At 45.4% G+C, this 16,310-nt stretch overlaps 1 protein-coding gene across 1 annotated transcript in view; it reads left to right on the top strand.

Annotated features, from left to right (window-relative positions):
* Positions 1 to 1,123: 1,123 nt before the first annotated feature.
* Positions 1,124 to 16,310, top strand: part of LOC122923577 (protein Jumonji-like) — a gene marked incomplete at its 5' end in the record, with an annotated part of 33,436 nt that continues 18,249 nt past the window's right edge. The window contains 4 exons of the mRNA XM_044274425.1: positions 1,124 to 1,242; positions 1,325 to 1,395; positions 4,888 to 5,002; positions 7,538 to 7,643. Of these exons, the coding sequence (XP_044130360.1) occupies positions 1,124 to 1,242; positions 1,325 to 1,395; positions 4,888 to 5,002; positions 7,538 to 7,643 (411 nt within the window). The remainder of the gene's footprint in view (positions 1,243 to 1,324; positions 1,396 to 4,887; positions 5,003 to 7,537; positions 7,644 to 16,310) is intronic.

Here is a 16,310-nt window from a genome sequence, read left to right on the forward strand (position 1 = left end):
CTGGCGATGCAGAGCCAAACGGTTCCGTCCTGACTTACAATGTAAGTCAATGGGGATGGATCCGTCTACATTGACACAAATATGGTGCAATTGTAAACGGATCCGTCCTCTATTGACTTTAAATGTAAGTCAGGACGGATCCGTTTGACTTACATTTAGACTTAGACTTTTTTTGGACAGAATACTAGCGTTTGGATTTATAGGTGCGGATCCGTCTGTGCAGATACCAGACGGATCCGCACCTAACGCAGGTGTGAAAGTAGCCTTATATGAAATGTTATGAAATTAAAAATGAAGCAACTTTGCAATAGTTAGTTAACATTTAGTTCCTTCTGCTCCCCTGTAGGCTATGTGTCTCCATGGTAACAGACAACAAGCAGACTTTCTGTAGTCTGATCATGCAGTCATACTTCTTTCTATCTGTCCTCTACTTCCATCTAACCTACCAATTGTATGGTGCAAAATGGAGGAAAGTATCGGTGCAAGACCAGACTACACAGAATTTGCTTCCTGTTACCATGGAAACATAGTCTGCATTGGAGCTGTAGAAATAAAATGCTAGGGAACTATTAAAGGGGTCGGCCCCCTTCTGGCTGCTTGTGGCCTTTCTCAAAATTCTGCACCATTTTCTGTATTTCCTAAGGTATCTTACCCTTGTTTACAAAGTCTTTTGTACTGTCCATATAGAGGTCCTGTCCATAAAATGGCCACCGATGGAGGGTCATGTGACCAGGCAGATTCTTCTCCATTCTAACACACTGCACCTTTAGTGCAGGTGTAGTATGTCTGTGATGTCTCCTCTATTCATGGAGGGGATTGCAGCGGCCATTTTATGGAGAGGACCTCTGTGGGCAGCACAAAAGACTTTGTAAACAAGGAGGTATACCTGATAAAATATAGAACACTATATTAGTAAGTGCCATATAATCGCAAACACAATGGTCAACAGCAGAAAGTGGCCAACCCCTTTAATGAAGATATATTGCAAAGTTGCCTAATTTTAGATGTATTGGGACATTAAAAAAAAGAACAGTGGTGTGAAGGTGACCATACCCTTTAAACACTCAAGACACATGAGACCCCCATTATGAAGCTAATGATAACACTGCTCTTCTTATTTCAGCAAGAGTATTGGCGGATTGTTGAGCAGAAGACTTGTCACGTTGCTGTGCATTGTGGAAAGGTTGATACAAAGACTCACGGCAGTGGATTTCCTGTGGGTAAAGCGGAACCCTTTTCAAGGTGAGTAGATTAAATCATGATGTCATCCATTACCACAATGCATTGTGCAGCCAGCCATACCTTTTCCTTCTATGTTTTATAGACATGGATGGAATCTTACAGTCCTTCCTAATAATTCAGGATCCATCCTGCGTCACCTTGGTGCTGTGCCTGGTAAGTGCTTCATGTTAGTTTTTTTTTTTCCACAGATTCTACCTTTCTTATACAGCTTAGTTTATAAGGTTCCTTTCCCAGTCTACGATCTTGTATGCGTTAGAGAGCAACGCATACTCCATTGACAATATATGGGTTATCAAATGGTTCTGCATTCGCCATGGCTCGTGTCATCAACATGATGGTGATCGCCAGAGGTGATGAATACTTTTGAGCTATATGAAACCTCTTGTTCCACCGTAAAGAATTTCATATACAGATGTGCTCTGTTCACACTCTGTTTAACAGAAGGCGCAGCACTCTGCAGGATCTGACTTACAACAGTACCACCTCATGGACTTCTAATGGGCTCCACTGGGATTTCTGTCACTTCGACAGGAAGACTAGCACTGCAAGGCTCTGACGGTCATGTAAACATTGAATTAGGCCACTTTCAGATGGTAGTATTTTGGAATCCAAAACCAGATGTGGAGCCTACAGAGAAAATGTATAATGGAAATAGTTGCTCCTCTTCTCTGGTTTGGTCCCATTCCTAGTTTTGGCTTAAAAATACTCAGTGTGAAAGTGGTCTTGAGGTCCTCTTACATGAGCAGATTTTTTTGGTCCAAAATGAGCAGTGTTGGATGATATAGCAAGTCGATTGGAGTTCATGTATCTCCATCTGTTTACATGGAGCCCTTGTTGGCTCTGCCTGTGCCCAAGAGATCGTTCATGTGATTGTCTGGCACATGCGCTTTCTTCATTGTTGGAAGTGCATCCTTCTTCAGAGGCCAACGTGCTGTTGACTGATGTTTTCCATGCTGCATAAAACATGTGATGACCTGACAAATACTTTTTTGTTTATTGGGTGATCGGCAGCATATTTACACGGGTCAATGATCGGGAGCCATCAATGTTCGTTCCTGATTATCAGCCCCTTAATGTCACATTAGGGAAGGTTTAAGGGTTTATTCAGATGAAAACATAACCTAATTAATCTGTGTGTCATCGGTTGTCGTAAGTTTTTCACTCCAGTGACAAAAAAGAAAACTAAAGAATGCACACCCAGCATCTCCAAACAACCCATCAGTAAACGATGGTGTCCATGTGCTGCCAGTTAATTTTTACTGACCCATCAGCTTGAATGGCCTAGTCCAGCCGCTCAAGTCGAAATGGATGAGGAGAGAACATGCTCCAATTCTCACTGAATGGATGAATGGTCAGTAAAAAGAAGCAAACCCTTATGTAGCAGCATCCAGCTCCATGCACATGCAAACACTAGAAACGTGGGTTAATCTAAATTGCATTAATTCCGTACCTAAAATTGTGACGGGCCCAACTACCATCAACAAGGTGGCTTCCAACCGACGGGGCCTAAATTCTCAGACTTGCCTCTACTGGGCCTAAACCTACAAAACTTGGCAGTGTAGGATCCAGCCATAGTATACTCCAAAACCCTTGGTCAGATGGAAAGGGAGTCCCCCAAATTTAGACCATGTACTCCTGCCCATCTCCTCAAGGCTATTACTAAGAGCAGGCATGCTCAACCTGCGGCCCTCCAGCTGTTGCAAAACTACAACTCCCAGCATGCCTGAACAGCCTACAGCAGGGCATAGAGGGAGTTGTAGTTTTACAACAGCTGGAGGGCCGCAGATTGAGCATCCCTGAAGTCTTAGAGCATACTGTAGCTGGATTATACACTGCCCTGAATTCAGGGCCTAGGCCCAGAAGAGGGAAGTCTAAGGGCTCATGCCCACAAACTTATTTTCTTTCCATGCCTGTTTGCGTTTTTTTTTTGTTTGTTTTTTTTTGTGGTCCGTATGCGGAACCATAAAATTCAATGGGTCCGCCAAAAAAATGGAAGTTACTCCATATGCGTTCTATTTCCAGATGTTCGTTCCGCAAAAAAATAGAACCTGTCCTATTATTGTTCGCTTAACGGACAAGGATAGTACTGTTCTATTAGGGGCCAGCTGTTCCGTTCCGCAAAATACGAAATGCACACGGGCGTCATCCATATTTTTTGCGGATCCGTGCTTTGCGGACCGCAAATTACATACGGTCGTGTGTATGACCCCTCGTAGTTCCTGTCTGTCATTGGAAGTTGGGCCCAACACAGTTTTGATCAAAAATGTGCGCAAACTGCTTCTAATTTTCATGCCTAGTAAGTGTAGCAGTCCATGTTTCTAGTGTTTGCATATATCTTTGTACATGGAGCAGTGTTTGTTGCTTTTGTACTGCAGCCGTGGTATTGTCCTTTATTACATATTGTTTGGAGGTGCTGCTCTAACTTTGTGTGTTTGCAGTGAAAAAAGATTGACATGTGAAGTGGCTCATTTACTCCAATGTGTCAGTTTTCAGTCTGGGTACGGTCTGTCCTGCCCATCATCCAGAAGGGAAAAATCATTCATCTGAATAAGATGCCTTGAAAGCTTTATTCATGAGGATTTTCGGTGCAAAATGAAAACTCTTTACTGGCCCATGTTCTGCAGTTGAAGGGAATGACTTGTGATGTGCCCACTGTTTAGCCTGCTACCATCTCATGGCGTAGATCATGCGTTATAAACTAATTTAAAGGGTTTATGTCACCTGAAAAATGGGTATTAAGCTGGCTGATATAAGCGATGTGCTAATGTCAGCTGAACATAACTATATTGAGAATAATGAACGTTTATAATATGCTAATTAGCCTCTTCACACCCTTCTTCTCTTGATGGACAGGTCCAGGCAGCGCTGCTTTCCTCCCGTCGTGTCTACTAAGAAAATCGTCCCGTTCAGTATTCGGCGCAGGCGCAGTGAGGGAAGGACGCTCGGCGGCTGCTGGCTTTCTCTCACTGTGCCTGCGCTGAACACGTCACAGTGAGGAAGCCAGCTGTTTGAGAACATCCTTCCCACACTGCGCCTGCGCTGAATACTGAACAGGACGGCGCAGGGACAACATTTTCTTAGTAGACACAGCCGGTGGGAGGAGAGCAGCGCTGCCGTGTCAATCAAGAGAAGGGCGTGAAAAGAGGTGGGCAAACTGAGTCTTTAGGAGCAGGTGCAACCCCTCCCCGGCTCCTTGAGGCTAATTAGCATATTATAAGAGTTTGTTTTTCTCAATAAAGGCTTCAGGCAGTGAGATGGCGCTAATATAGTTATGTTCAGCTGACATTAACACATCGCTAGTGTCAGACAGCTTAATACCCATTTTTCAGGTGACAGAAACCCTTTAAGAGAAGATTGTTACGTTTGTGAATAAATGATCACCACCACATTAGGTACTGCAGTGTCGTCAAGGCCTTAAATTTCTATTAGTCATATTTAAACTGACCTAAAATGAGATAGTATAGTAATAGTATACTATAGTATAATAAAACGGACCTCTGGGATAGTTTAGTATGATAACCGGCTTTGTGGTCTACTGATCATGCCCCTTTTCCAGATAGTGTCTTTGATTTATTTATTTGTATATCTTATTGCATCTCTTATGTCTTTATACTGTCCATTGAATACTTTATTTTCCTCTTCCAGGAGTAACAATTCCTTGGCTTAATATTGGCATGGTTTTTTCTACCTCATGCTGGTCTCGCGACCAAAATCACCTTCCCTACATTGACTACTTACACACTGGTGCTGATTGCATTTGGTAAGTGCTGATGGGGTCAACGTATACTTAGCTTTCTACAGATGACAAGAGGGGGCTCTGTATGGCATCCATCATAGGTATCTGTTTAAAAATTAAATGGAGACATCTTGAGATTTTCAGTAGCTTTTCATGACAGGTCCGTTACACAGATGCCATTATACTAATGCGTCAATTGGATGCCGAACAGTGACATCTGTCACCCCTAGGCTATAATGGCATTAGTTTCATAAATACGTCATGAAAAGCCATTGCTAAGCTCATGACATCCATAAACAGATGCCATTGTAACCTACGAGTAAAGGTTGCCGCTGTTAGAAATGTCTCCATATAATATATGTGAGTTTATCCTGGCATACATGCCAAATGGAGATTTAAAAAAAACGTGAACACCTGTAGAAACAGAAATTCTTCATCCTCCCAGTTTAAAGGGGTTGTGCCACAAAACATGTTCTACATTTTAATTTACATATATGATTAAAAATTTAGTTTAGCCAGTGGGCTGTTCAATAAAATGGATCTGTATAGCACCACCTGCTGTTTGTTCTTTTCCTCTTTTCTCTGTCCACCTCTCTGAGGTGGTCGCACATGCTTAGGTTAAATCTTCAACTGCCACCAGCCACATTGACTGTTAGAAGTTGCGGCAGTTATAAGGAAAGAGCTACAGCAGTAAGGACATGCCCCCTAAGAAAAGACAGCATAACGAAAACCGGGCGGATCCGTTATGCTGGCCATAGACTTCTATTATGACGGAATGCCTCTAAAAGCAATCCGTTATGCATTCCCTCATGGATTTGCGTTATGGTCCGTGATAACGGAATCCATAACACAATTCGGCATATACCCCAACCCGAACTTCAAAATATGAAGTTCCCTCATCCCTAATTACCATGTCTGCTATAGCAGGCGGCTGCGCCAATAACTGAAACTATGTAAAATTTACTGCAAATTCACAGTCAATAGGGAACTTAGACCAATTCCAGAACGCAATTGTTATGTATTGCATTTTTTACAAGTGGTTTTTGGTGACTTTGTTTTATTGTGTAAAGCCAGTTTCTTGCTTTTTTTAAAAGTCCTATGGAAAACAAATTTGGGAGTAACTGCCAGAATAATGAGACATAACTAGAGCATGCTGTATATTGAAAAAATAAAAAAATGGCATTGGCCTTAAACGCTAAAACACGTTGGGAGGAATGTATCCTTCCCTTTGAGACAAAAAAACAAAACAAAAATTGGCACCAATTTTTTGTAAATGTTCACGACTTTTCTGCCAAAAGCAGGGGCTAATAGACTTCTCTACATGACAGGTCTGGAGCTCTGGTAAGCCCCTCAGCTGCCAAAGCAAACCCTCAGTGGTGATAAGGTACAAGAAGGAGCTCCCCGTCTCTAACCACTTGATGTTGAGGTCCGCGTTCACTGCAGCATCTAAGCGGCTAATATGCTGGGATGGGAGTCGGTTCCATTCCTGGCAGTGAAAGCAGGAAATCAGCTGTTTAATACAGCAGGGCTTAGGCCTCTTTCACACTTGCGTTGCCCGGATCCGGCGTGTACTCCACTTGCCGGAATTACACGCTGGATCCGGAAAAAACGCAGGTGTACTGAAAGCATTTGAAGACGGATCAGTCTTCAAAATGCTTTCAGTGTTACTATGGCACCCAGGACGCTATTAAAGTCCTGGTTGCCATAGTAGGAGCGGGGAGCGGCATACTTACAGTCCGCGCGGCTCCAGAATGACGTCAGAGCGCCCCATGCGCATGGATGACGTGCCATGCGATCATGTCATCCATGCGCCTGGGGCGCCTTGACGTCACTCTGGAGCGCCCCGGGAGCCGCACGGACGGTAAGTATGCTGCTCCCTGCTACACTTTACCATGGCTGCCAGGACTTTAGCGTCCCGGCAGCCATGGTAACCACTCTAAAAAAGCTAAACGTCGTATCCGGCAATGCGCCGAAACGACGTTTAGCTTAAGGCCGGATCCGGATCAATGCCTTTCAATTTGCATTCGTTCCGCATCCGGCCTTGCGGCAAGTCTTCAGTTTTTTTGGCCGGAGCAAAAAGCGCAGCATGCTGCAGTATTTTCTCTGGCCAAAAAACGTTCCGTTCCGGAACTGAAGACATCCTGATGCATCCTGAACGGATTTCACTCCATTCAGAATGCATTAGGATTCTTCCAGCATAGAGCCCCGACGACGGAACTCTATGCCGGAAGACAATAACGCAGGTGTGAAAGAGCCCTTAGCAGGATGGAGGTGGAACTTTGTGGGAAGAAGGATATGGTACAAACTACTTCAACACCGTTTTAGAAATTGCAGACAAATTTCCTAATGTTATAATATCGGAAAATAATTCTTCAGTTTTTACACTGAAATTACTGGCATTGCATTATATAGTACTACCCATCTGGTACACATATTATAGGTATTATAATCGGTATCTAAATAGACACACTTGTCCTTATGTAAGACAACTGGCGCAGACAAAAAGGAGGGCACTGGCCCCCACTTTGCTGTTGTAACATTTTCTGTGTTATTATACAGGTATTGCATTCCTGCTGAGGAAGAGAGCAAACTTGACAAAGTGGTACATACTCTACTTCAAGCCAATGGTACTCCTGGTCTTCAAATGCTTGAAAGCAGCGTCATGGTAAGTTCATGCTGTGCCCACATGGCAATCTGTGCAGCTTGGGACAGATTAAGACTATACATTGTATGTGCCATTGATTGGTCATTCATAAACATGATCTGTGATATACAGCAATATGCTCAGCAATGGCAAAGGCTTGTACTTTAATGGTGGACATACTGCATATACAGTGCTGCTTGAAAGTTTGAGAACTCTTCAGAATTTTCTAGATTTCTGGATAAATTTAATCTAAAGTTACTGGATGAAGATAAAGATAACCAAATCAAACAAATGAGTCAAAAATATTAGACTTGGCCATTTATTTTTGAGGAAGATGATCCGGTATCATGTGAGTGGCAAAAGTATGTGATCCTTTGCCTTCAGTATTTGGTGTGATGCTGCTCGTGCAGCAATAATTGCAACTAAACTTTTCTTTTGGTAATTGTTCATTAGTCCTGCACATCGGCTTGGAGGAATTTTAGCCCATTCCTCAATATAAGATGGCCTCGAATTTATTATGTTGGTGAGTTGCCTCCCACAAACTGCTTGCTTCAGGTCCTTCCACAACATTTCTTTTGGGTTAAAGGGGTTCTGCACTTTCATTGGGATAGATCATCAGCATCTGACCGGCGAGGGTCCGACAGCCGGGACCCCCGCCGATCAGCTGTTTGAGAAGGCAGCGGCGCTCCAGCCGATGTTCTTTTTCGAGAGCAGGGACTTTCTCCTTGCAATCCTGACATACACCATACACACCATTGTTGCTCAGTGTCCTCCTGTTGGTGGACTCAAACATTAACTTTAGCTAATGTGAGAATGGGGCCTTTTTGGCTCAGAGCTTACCTTGGGTTCCTTCATGACTTACTAGACATGCCTTGCTCTTGGCATGATCATTGTTGGTTGAGGTTGGAAATGGTCTTGAGTTTCTTCCATTTGTACACCATCTTTCTGACTGGATTAGTGGAATCCAAACTGTTTAGAGTTGATTTTGTAACCTTTTCCAGCCTGATGAGCATCAACAATGTCTCTTCTGAGGTCTTCAGAAATCTCCTTTGTTGATGCCATGATACACTTCAACAAACATGTATTGTGAAGATCAGACTTCAATAGATTCCTGTTCTTTAAATAAAGCAGGTCGTCCAGTCACTGATTGTCATATCATTAACATAAAACACCTGACTCTAATGTCATCTTCACATAATCTGCTAATCCTAAAGGGTCACAAATAGGGATGAGCGAACTCGAACTGTATAGTTCGGGTTCGTACCGAATTTTGGGGTGTCCGTGACACGGACCCGAACCCGGACATTTTCGTAAAAGTTCGGGTTCGGTGTTCGTCGCTTTCTTGGCGCTTTTGTGACGCTTTCTTGGCACTTTTTGAAAGGCTGCAAAGCAGCCAATCAACAAGCGTCATACTACTTGCCCCAAGAGGCCATCACAGCCATGCCTACTATTGGCATGGCTGTGATTGGCCAGAGCACCATGTGACCCAGCCTCTATTTAAGCTGGAGTCACATAGCGCCGCCCGTCACTCTGCTCTGATTAGCGTAGGGAGAGGTTGCGGCTGCGACAGTAGGGCGAGATTAGGCAGATTAACTCCTCCAAAGGACTTGATTAACTGATCGATCTGCAGCTGTGGATCATTGAGCTGCTGATCCTCAATTGCTCACTGTTTTTAGGCTGCCCAGACCGTTTGTCAGTCACATTTTTCTGGGGTGATCGGCGGCCATTTTGTGTCTTGTGGTGCGCCAGCACAAGCTGCGACCAAGTGCATTTAACCCTCAATGGTGTGGTTGTTTTTTGGCTAAAGCCTACATCAGGGTGAAGCTGTCACACCAAGTGCATTTAACCAGCAATAGTCTGTTCATTTTTTGGCCATATACAAAATCAGGGGCAAGCTGCGCCTGTCACCAAGTGCATTTAACCCTCAATGGTGTGGTTGTTTTTTGGCTAAAGCCTACATCAGGGTGAAGCTGTCACACCAAGTGCATTTAACCAGCAATAGTCTGTTCATTTTTTGGCCATATACAAAATCAGGGGCAAGCTGCGCCTGTCACCAAGTGCATTTAACCCTCAATGGTGTGGTTGTTTTTTGGCTAAAGCCTACATCAGGGTGAAGCTGTCACACCAAGTGCATTTAACCAGCAATAGTCTGTTCATTTTTTGGCCATATACAAAATCAGGGGCAAGCTGCGCCTGTCACCAAGTGCATTTAACCCTCAATGGTGTGGTTGTTTTTTGGCTAAAGCCTACATCAGGGTGAAGCTGTCACACCAAGTGCATTTAACCAGCAATAGTCTGTTCATTTTTTGGCCATATACTACATCAGGGGCAAGCTGCGCCCGTCACCAAGTGCATTTAACCAGCAATAGTGTGGTTATTTTTTGGCCATATCCCAGTCTAATTCTGTCACTAAATCCATACCGGTCACCCAGCGCCTAAATACTAGGCCTCAAATTTATATCCCGCTAAATCTCTCGTTACCGCTGTCCTGTTGTAGCTGGGAAAGTTATTTAGTGTCCGTCAAAGCACATTTTTTGTTCTGGGTTGAAGTACAATTCCCAATTTAGCAATTTCATAATTTAGTGGTTTCTGCTATATCAGAGCTATTTGAAATCTATCCCTAAAAGGGTAGATCATATTGAAGGTGCACATAGGGTCATTCAGAATAACTTCACACACACCCGCTACTGTGTATTTCCAAGTCTAATTCTGTCACTAAACCCATACCTGTCACCCAGCGCCTAAATACTAGGCCTCAAATTTATATCCCGCTAAATCTCTCGTTACCGCTGTCCTGTTGTAGCTGGGAAAGTTATTTAGTGTCCGTCAAAGCACATTTTTTGTTCTGGGTTGAAGTACAATTCCCAATTTAGCAATTTCATAATTTAGTGGTTTCTGCTATATCAGAGCTATTTGAAATCTATCCCTAAAAGGGTATATAATATTCAAGGTGCACATTGGGTCATTCAGAATAACTTCACACACACCCGCTACTGTGTATTTCCAAGTCTAATTCTGTCACTAAACCCATACCTGTCACCCAGCGCCTAAATACTAGGCCTCAAATTTATATCCTGCTAAATCTCTCGTTACCGCTGTACTGTTGTTGCTTGGAAAGATATTTAGTGTCCGTCAAAGCACATTTTTTGTTCTGGGTTGAAGTACAATTCCCAATTTAGCAATTTCATAATTTAGTGGTTTCTGCTATATCAGAGCTATTTGAAATCTATCCCTAAAAGGGTATATAATATTCAAGGTGCACATTGGGTCATTCAGAATAACTTCACACACACCCGCTACTGTGTATTTTCAAGTCTAATTCTGTCACTAAACCCATACCTGTCACCCAGCGCCTAAATACTAGGCCTCAAATTTATATCCTGCTAAATCTCTCGTTACCGCTGTCCTGTTGTAGCTGGGAAAGTTATTTAGTGTCCGTCAAAGCACATTTTTTCTTCTGGGTTGAAATACAATTCCCAATTTAGCAATTTCATAATTTAGTGGTTTCTGCTATATCAGAGCTATTTGAAATCTATCCCTAAAAGGGTAGATCATATTGAAGGTGCACATAGGGTCATTCAGAATAACTTCACACACACCCGCTACTGTGTATTTCCAAGTCTAATTCTGTCACTAAACCCATACCTGTCACCCAGCGCCTAAATACTAGGCCTCAAATTTATATCCTGCTAAATCTCTCGTTACCGCTGTACTGTTGTTGCTTGGAAAGATATTTAGTGTCCGTCAAAGCACATTTTTTGTTCTGGGTTGAAGTACAATTCCCAATTTAGCAATTTCATAATTTAGTGGTTTCTGCTATATCAGAGCTATTTGAAATCTATCCCTAAAAGGGTATATAATATTCAAGGTGCACATTGGGTCATTCAGAATAACTTCACACACACCCGCTACTGTGTATTTTCAAGTCTAATTCTGTCACTAAACCCATACCTGTCACCCAGCGCCTAAATACTAGGCCTCAAATTTATATCCTGCTAAATCTCTCGTTACCGCTGTACTGTTGTTGCTGGGCAAGATATTTAGTGTCCGTCAAAGCACATTTTTTGTTCTGGGTTGAAATACAATTCCCAATTTAGCAATTTCATAATTTAGTGGTTTCTGCTATATCAGAGCTATTTGAAATCTATCCCTAAAAGGGTATATAATATTCAAGGTGCACATTGGGTCATTCAGAATAACTTCACACACACCCGCTACTGTGTATTTCCAAGTCTAATTCTGTCACTAAACCCATACCTGTCACCCAGCGCCTAAATACTAGGCCTCAAATTTATATCCTGCTAAATCTCTCGTTACCGCTGTACTGTTGTTGCTGGGCAAGATATTTAGTGTCCGTCAAAGCACATTTTTTGTTCTGGGTTGAAATACAATTCCCAATTTAGCAATTTCATAATTTAGTGGTTTCTGCTATATCAGAGCTATTTGAAATCTATCCCTAAAAGGGTATATAATATTCAAGGTGCACATTGGGTCATTCAGAATAACTTCACACACACCCGCTACTGTGTATTTCCAAGTCTAATTCTGTCACTAAACCCATACCTGTCACCCAGCGCCTAAATACTAGGCCTCAAATTTATATCCTGCTAAATCTCTCGTTACCGCTGTACTGTTGTTGCTGGGCAAGATATTTAGTGTCCGTCAAAGCACATTTTTTGTTCTGGGTTGAAATACAATTCCCAATTTAGCAATTTCATAATTTAGTGGTTCCTGCTATATCAGAGCTATTTGAAATCTATCCCAAAAAGGGTATATAATATTCAAGGTGCACATAGGGTCATTCAGAATAACTTCACACACACGCTTCTGTGCATTTCCAAGTCTAATTCTGTCACTAAATCCATACCGGTCACCCAGCGCCTAAATACTAGGCCTCAAATTTATATCCCGCTGAATTTGAATACAATACATTGGGCCAAATAATATATTTGTTGTTGTGGTGAACCATAACAATGAGAAAAACATCTAGTAAGGGACGCGGACGTGGACATGGTCGTGGTGGTGTTAGTGGACCCTCTGGTGCTGGGAGAGGACGTGGCCGTTCTGCCACATCCACACGTCCTAGTGTACCAACTACCTCAGGTCCCAGTAGCCGCCAGAATTTACAGCGATATATGGTGGGGCCCAATGCCGTTCTAAGGATGGTAAGGCCTGAGCAGGTACAGGCATTAGTCAATTGGGTGGCCGACAGTGGATCCAGCACGTTCACATTATCTCCCACCCAGTCTTCTGCAGAAAGCGCACAGATGGCGCCTGAAAACCAACCCCATCAGTCTGTCACATCACCCCCATGCATACCAGGGAAACTGTCTCAGCCTCAAGTTATGCAGCAGTCTCTTATGCTGTTTGAAGACTCCGCTGGCAGGGTTTCCCAAGGGCATCCACCTAGCCCTTCCCCAGCGGTGAAAGACATAGAATGCACTGACGCACAACCACTTATGTTTCCTGATGATGAGGACATGGGAATACCACCTCAGCATGTCTCTGATGATGACGAAACACAGGTGCCAACTGCTGCGTCTTTCTGCAGTGTGCAGACTGAACAGGAGGTCAGGGATCAAGACTGGGTGGAAGACGATGCAGGGGACGATGAGGTCCTAGACCCCACATGGAATGAAGGTCGTGCCACTGACTTTCACAGTTCGGAGGAAGAGGCAGTGGTGAGACCGAGCCAACAGCGTAGCAAAAGAGGGAGCAGTGGGCAAAAGCAGAACACCCGCCGCCAAGAGACTCCGCCTGCTACTGACCGCCGCCATCTGGGACCGAGCACCCCAAAGGCAGCTTCAAGGAGTTCCCTGGCATGGCACTTCTTCAAACAATGTGCTGACGACAAGACCCGAGTGGTTTGCACGCTGTGCCATCAGAGCCTGAAGCGAGGCATTAACGTTCTGAACCTGAGCACAACCTGCATGACCAGGCACCTGCATGCAAAGCATGAACTGCAGTGGAGTAAACACCTTAAAACCAAGGAAGTCACTCAGGCTCCCCCTGCTACCTCTTCTGCTGCTGCCGCCTCGGCCTATTCTGCTGCTGCCGCCTCGGCCTCTTCCTCCGCCTCTGGAGGAACGTTGGCACCTGCCGCCCAGCAAACAGGGGATGTACCACCAACACCACCACCACCACCTCCGTCACCAAGCGTCTCAACCATGTCACACGCCAGCGTTCAGCTCTCCATCTCACAAACATTTGATAGAAAGCGTAAATTCCCACCTAGCCACCCTCGATCCCTGGCCCTGAATGCCAGCATTTCTAAACTACTGGCCTATGAAATGCTGTCATTTAGGCTGGTGGACACAGACAGCTTCAAACAGCTCATGTCGCTTGCTGTCCCACAGTATGTTGTTCCCAGCCGGCACTACTTCTCCAAGAGAGCCGTGCCTTCCCTGCACAACCAAGTATCCGATAAAATCAAGTGTGCACTGCGCAACGCCATCTGTAGCAAGGTCCACCTAACCACAGATACGTGGACCAGTAAGCACGGCCAGGGACGCTATATCTCCCTAACTGCACACTGGGTAAATGTAGTGGCAGCTGGGCCCCAGGCGGAGAGCTGTTTGGCGCACGTCCTTCCGCCGCCAAGGATCGCAGGGCAACATTCTTTGCCTCCTGTTGCCACCTCCTCCTTCTCGGCTTCCTCCTCCTCTTCTTCCACCTGCTCATCCAGTCAGCCACACACCTTCACCACCAACTTCAGCACAGCCCGGGGTAAACGTCAGCAGGCCATTCTGAAACTCATATGTTTGGGGGACAGGCCCCACACCGCACAGGAGTTGTGGCGGGGTATTGAACAACAGACCGACGAGTGGTTGCTGCCGGTGAGCCTCAAGCCCGGCCTGGTGGTGTGTGATAATGGGCGAAATCTCGTTGCAGCTCTGGGACTAGCCAATTTGACGCACATCCCTTGCTTGGCGCATGTGCTGAATTTGGTGGTGCAGAAGTTCATTCACAACTACCCCGACATGTCAGAGCTGCTGCATAAAGTGCGGGCCGTCTGTTCGCGCTTCCGGCGTTCACATCCTGCCGCTGCTCGCCTGTCTGCGCTACAGCGTAACTTCGGCCTTCCCGCTCACCGCCTCATATGCGACGTGCCCACCAGGTGGAACTCCACCTTGCACATGCTGGACAGACTGTGCGAGCAGCAGCAGGCCTTAGTGGAGTTTCAGCTGCAGCACGCACGGGTCAGTCGCACTACAGAACAGCACCACTTCACCACCAATGACTGGGCCTCCATGCGAGACCTGTGTGCCCTGTTGCGCTGTTTCGAGTACTCCACCAACATGGCCAGTGGCGATGACACCGTTATCAGCGTTACAATACCACTTCTATGTCTCCTTGAGAAAACACTTAGGGCGATGATGGAAGAGGAGGTGGCCCAGGAGGAGGAGGAGGAGGAGGAGGAAGAGGGGTCATTTTTAGCACTTTCAGGCCAGTCTCTTCGAAGTGACTCAGAGGGAGGTTTTTGGCAACAGCAGAGGCCAGGTACAAATGTGGCCAGCCAGGGCCCACTACTGGAGGACGAGGAGGACGAGGATGAGGAGGAGGTGGAGGAGGATGAGGATGAAGCATGGTCACAGCGGGGTGGCACCCAACGCAGCTCGGGTCCATCACTGGTGCGTGGCTGGGGGGAAAGGCAGGACGATGACGATACGCCTCCCACAGAGGACAGCTTGTCCTTACCCCTGGGCAGCCTGGCACACATGAGCGACTACATGCTGCAGTGCCTGCGCAACGACAGCAGAGTTGCCCACATTTTAACCTGTGCGGACTACTGGGTTGCCACCCTGCTGGATCCACGCTACAAAGACAATGTGCCCACCTTACTTCCTGCACTGGAGCGTGATAGGAAGATGCGCGAGTACAAGCGCACGTTGGTAGACGCGCTACTGAGAGCATTCCCAAATGTCACAGGGGAACAAGTGGAAGGCCAAGGCAGAGGAGGAGCAAGAGGTCGCCAAGGCAGCTGTGTCACGGCCAGCTCCTCTGAGGGCAGGGTTAGCATGGCAGAGATGTGGAAAACTTTTGTCAACACGCCACAGCTAACTGCACCACCACCTGATACGCAACGTGTTAGCAGGAGGCAACATTTCACTAACATGGTGGAACAGTACGTGTGCACACCCCTCCACGTACTGACTGATGGTTCGGCCCCATTCAACTTCTGGGTCTCTAAATTGTCCACGTGGCCAGAGCTAGCCTTTTATGCCTTGGAGGTGCTGGCCTGCCCGGCAGCCAGCGTTTTGTCTGAACGTGTATTCAGCACGGCAGGGGGCGTCATTACAGACAAACGCAGCCGCCTGTCTACAGCCAATGTGGACAAGCTGACGTTCATAAAAATGAACCAGGCATGGATCCCACAGGACCTGTCCGTCCCTTGTCCAGATTAGACATTAACTACCTCCCCATAACCATATATTATTGGACTCCAGGGCACTTCCTCATTCAATCCTATTTTTATTTTCATTTTACCATTATATTGCAAGGCTACCCAAAGTTGAATGAACCTCTCCTCTGCCTGTGTGCTAGGCCTAAATATATGCCAATGGATTGTTGCAGTGGTGGCTGACGTGAAGCCTCATTCTCTGCTATGACATGCAGACTGATTCTCTGGTGACATGAAGCCAGATTGTCTGTTACGGGACCTCTCTCCTCTGCCTGGGTGCTGGGCCT

The sequence above is a fragment of the Bufo gargarizans genome, unplaced genomic scaffold (genome assembly GCF_014858855.1).
Source record: "Bufo gargarizans isolate SCDJY-AF-19 unplaced genomic scaffold, ASM1485885v1 original_scaffold_1753_pilon, whole genome shotgun sequence".
Taxonomy (NCBI): Eukaryota; Metazoa; Chordata; class Amphibia; order Anura; family Bufonidae; genus Bufo; species Bufo gargarizans.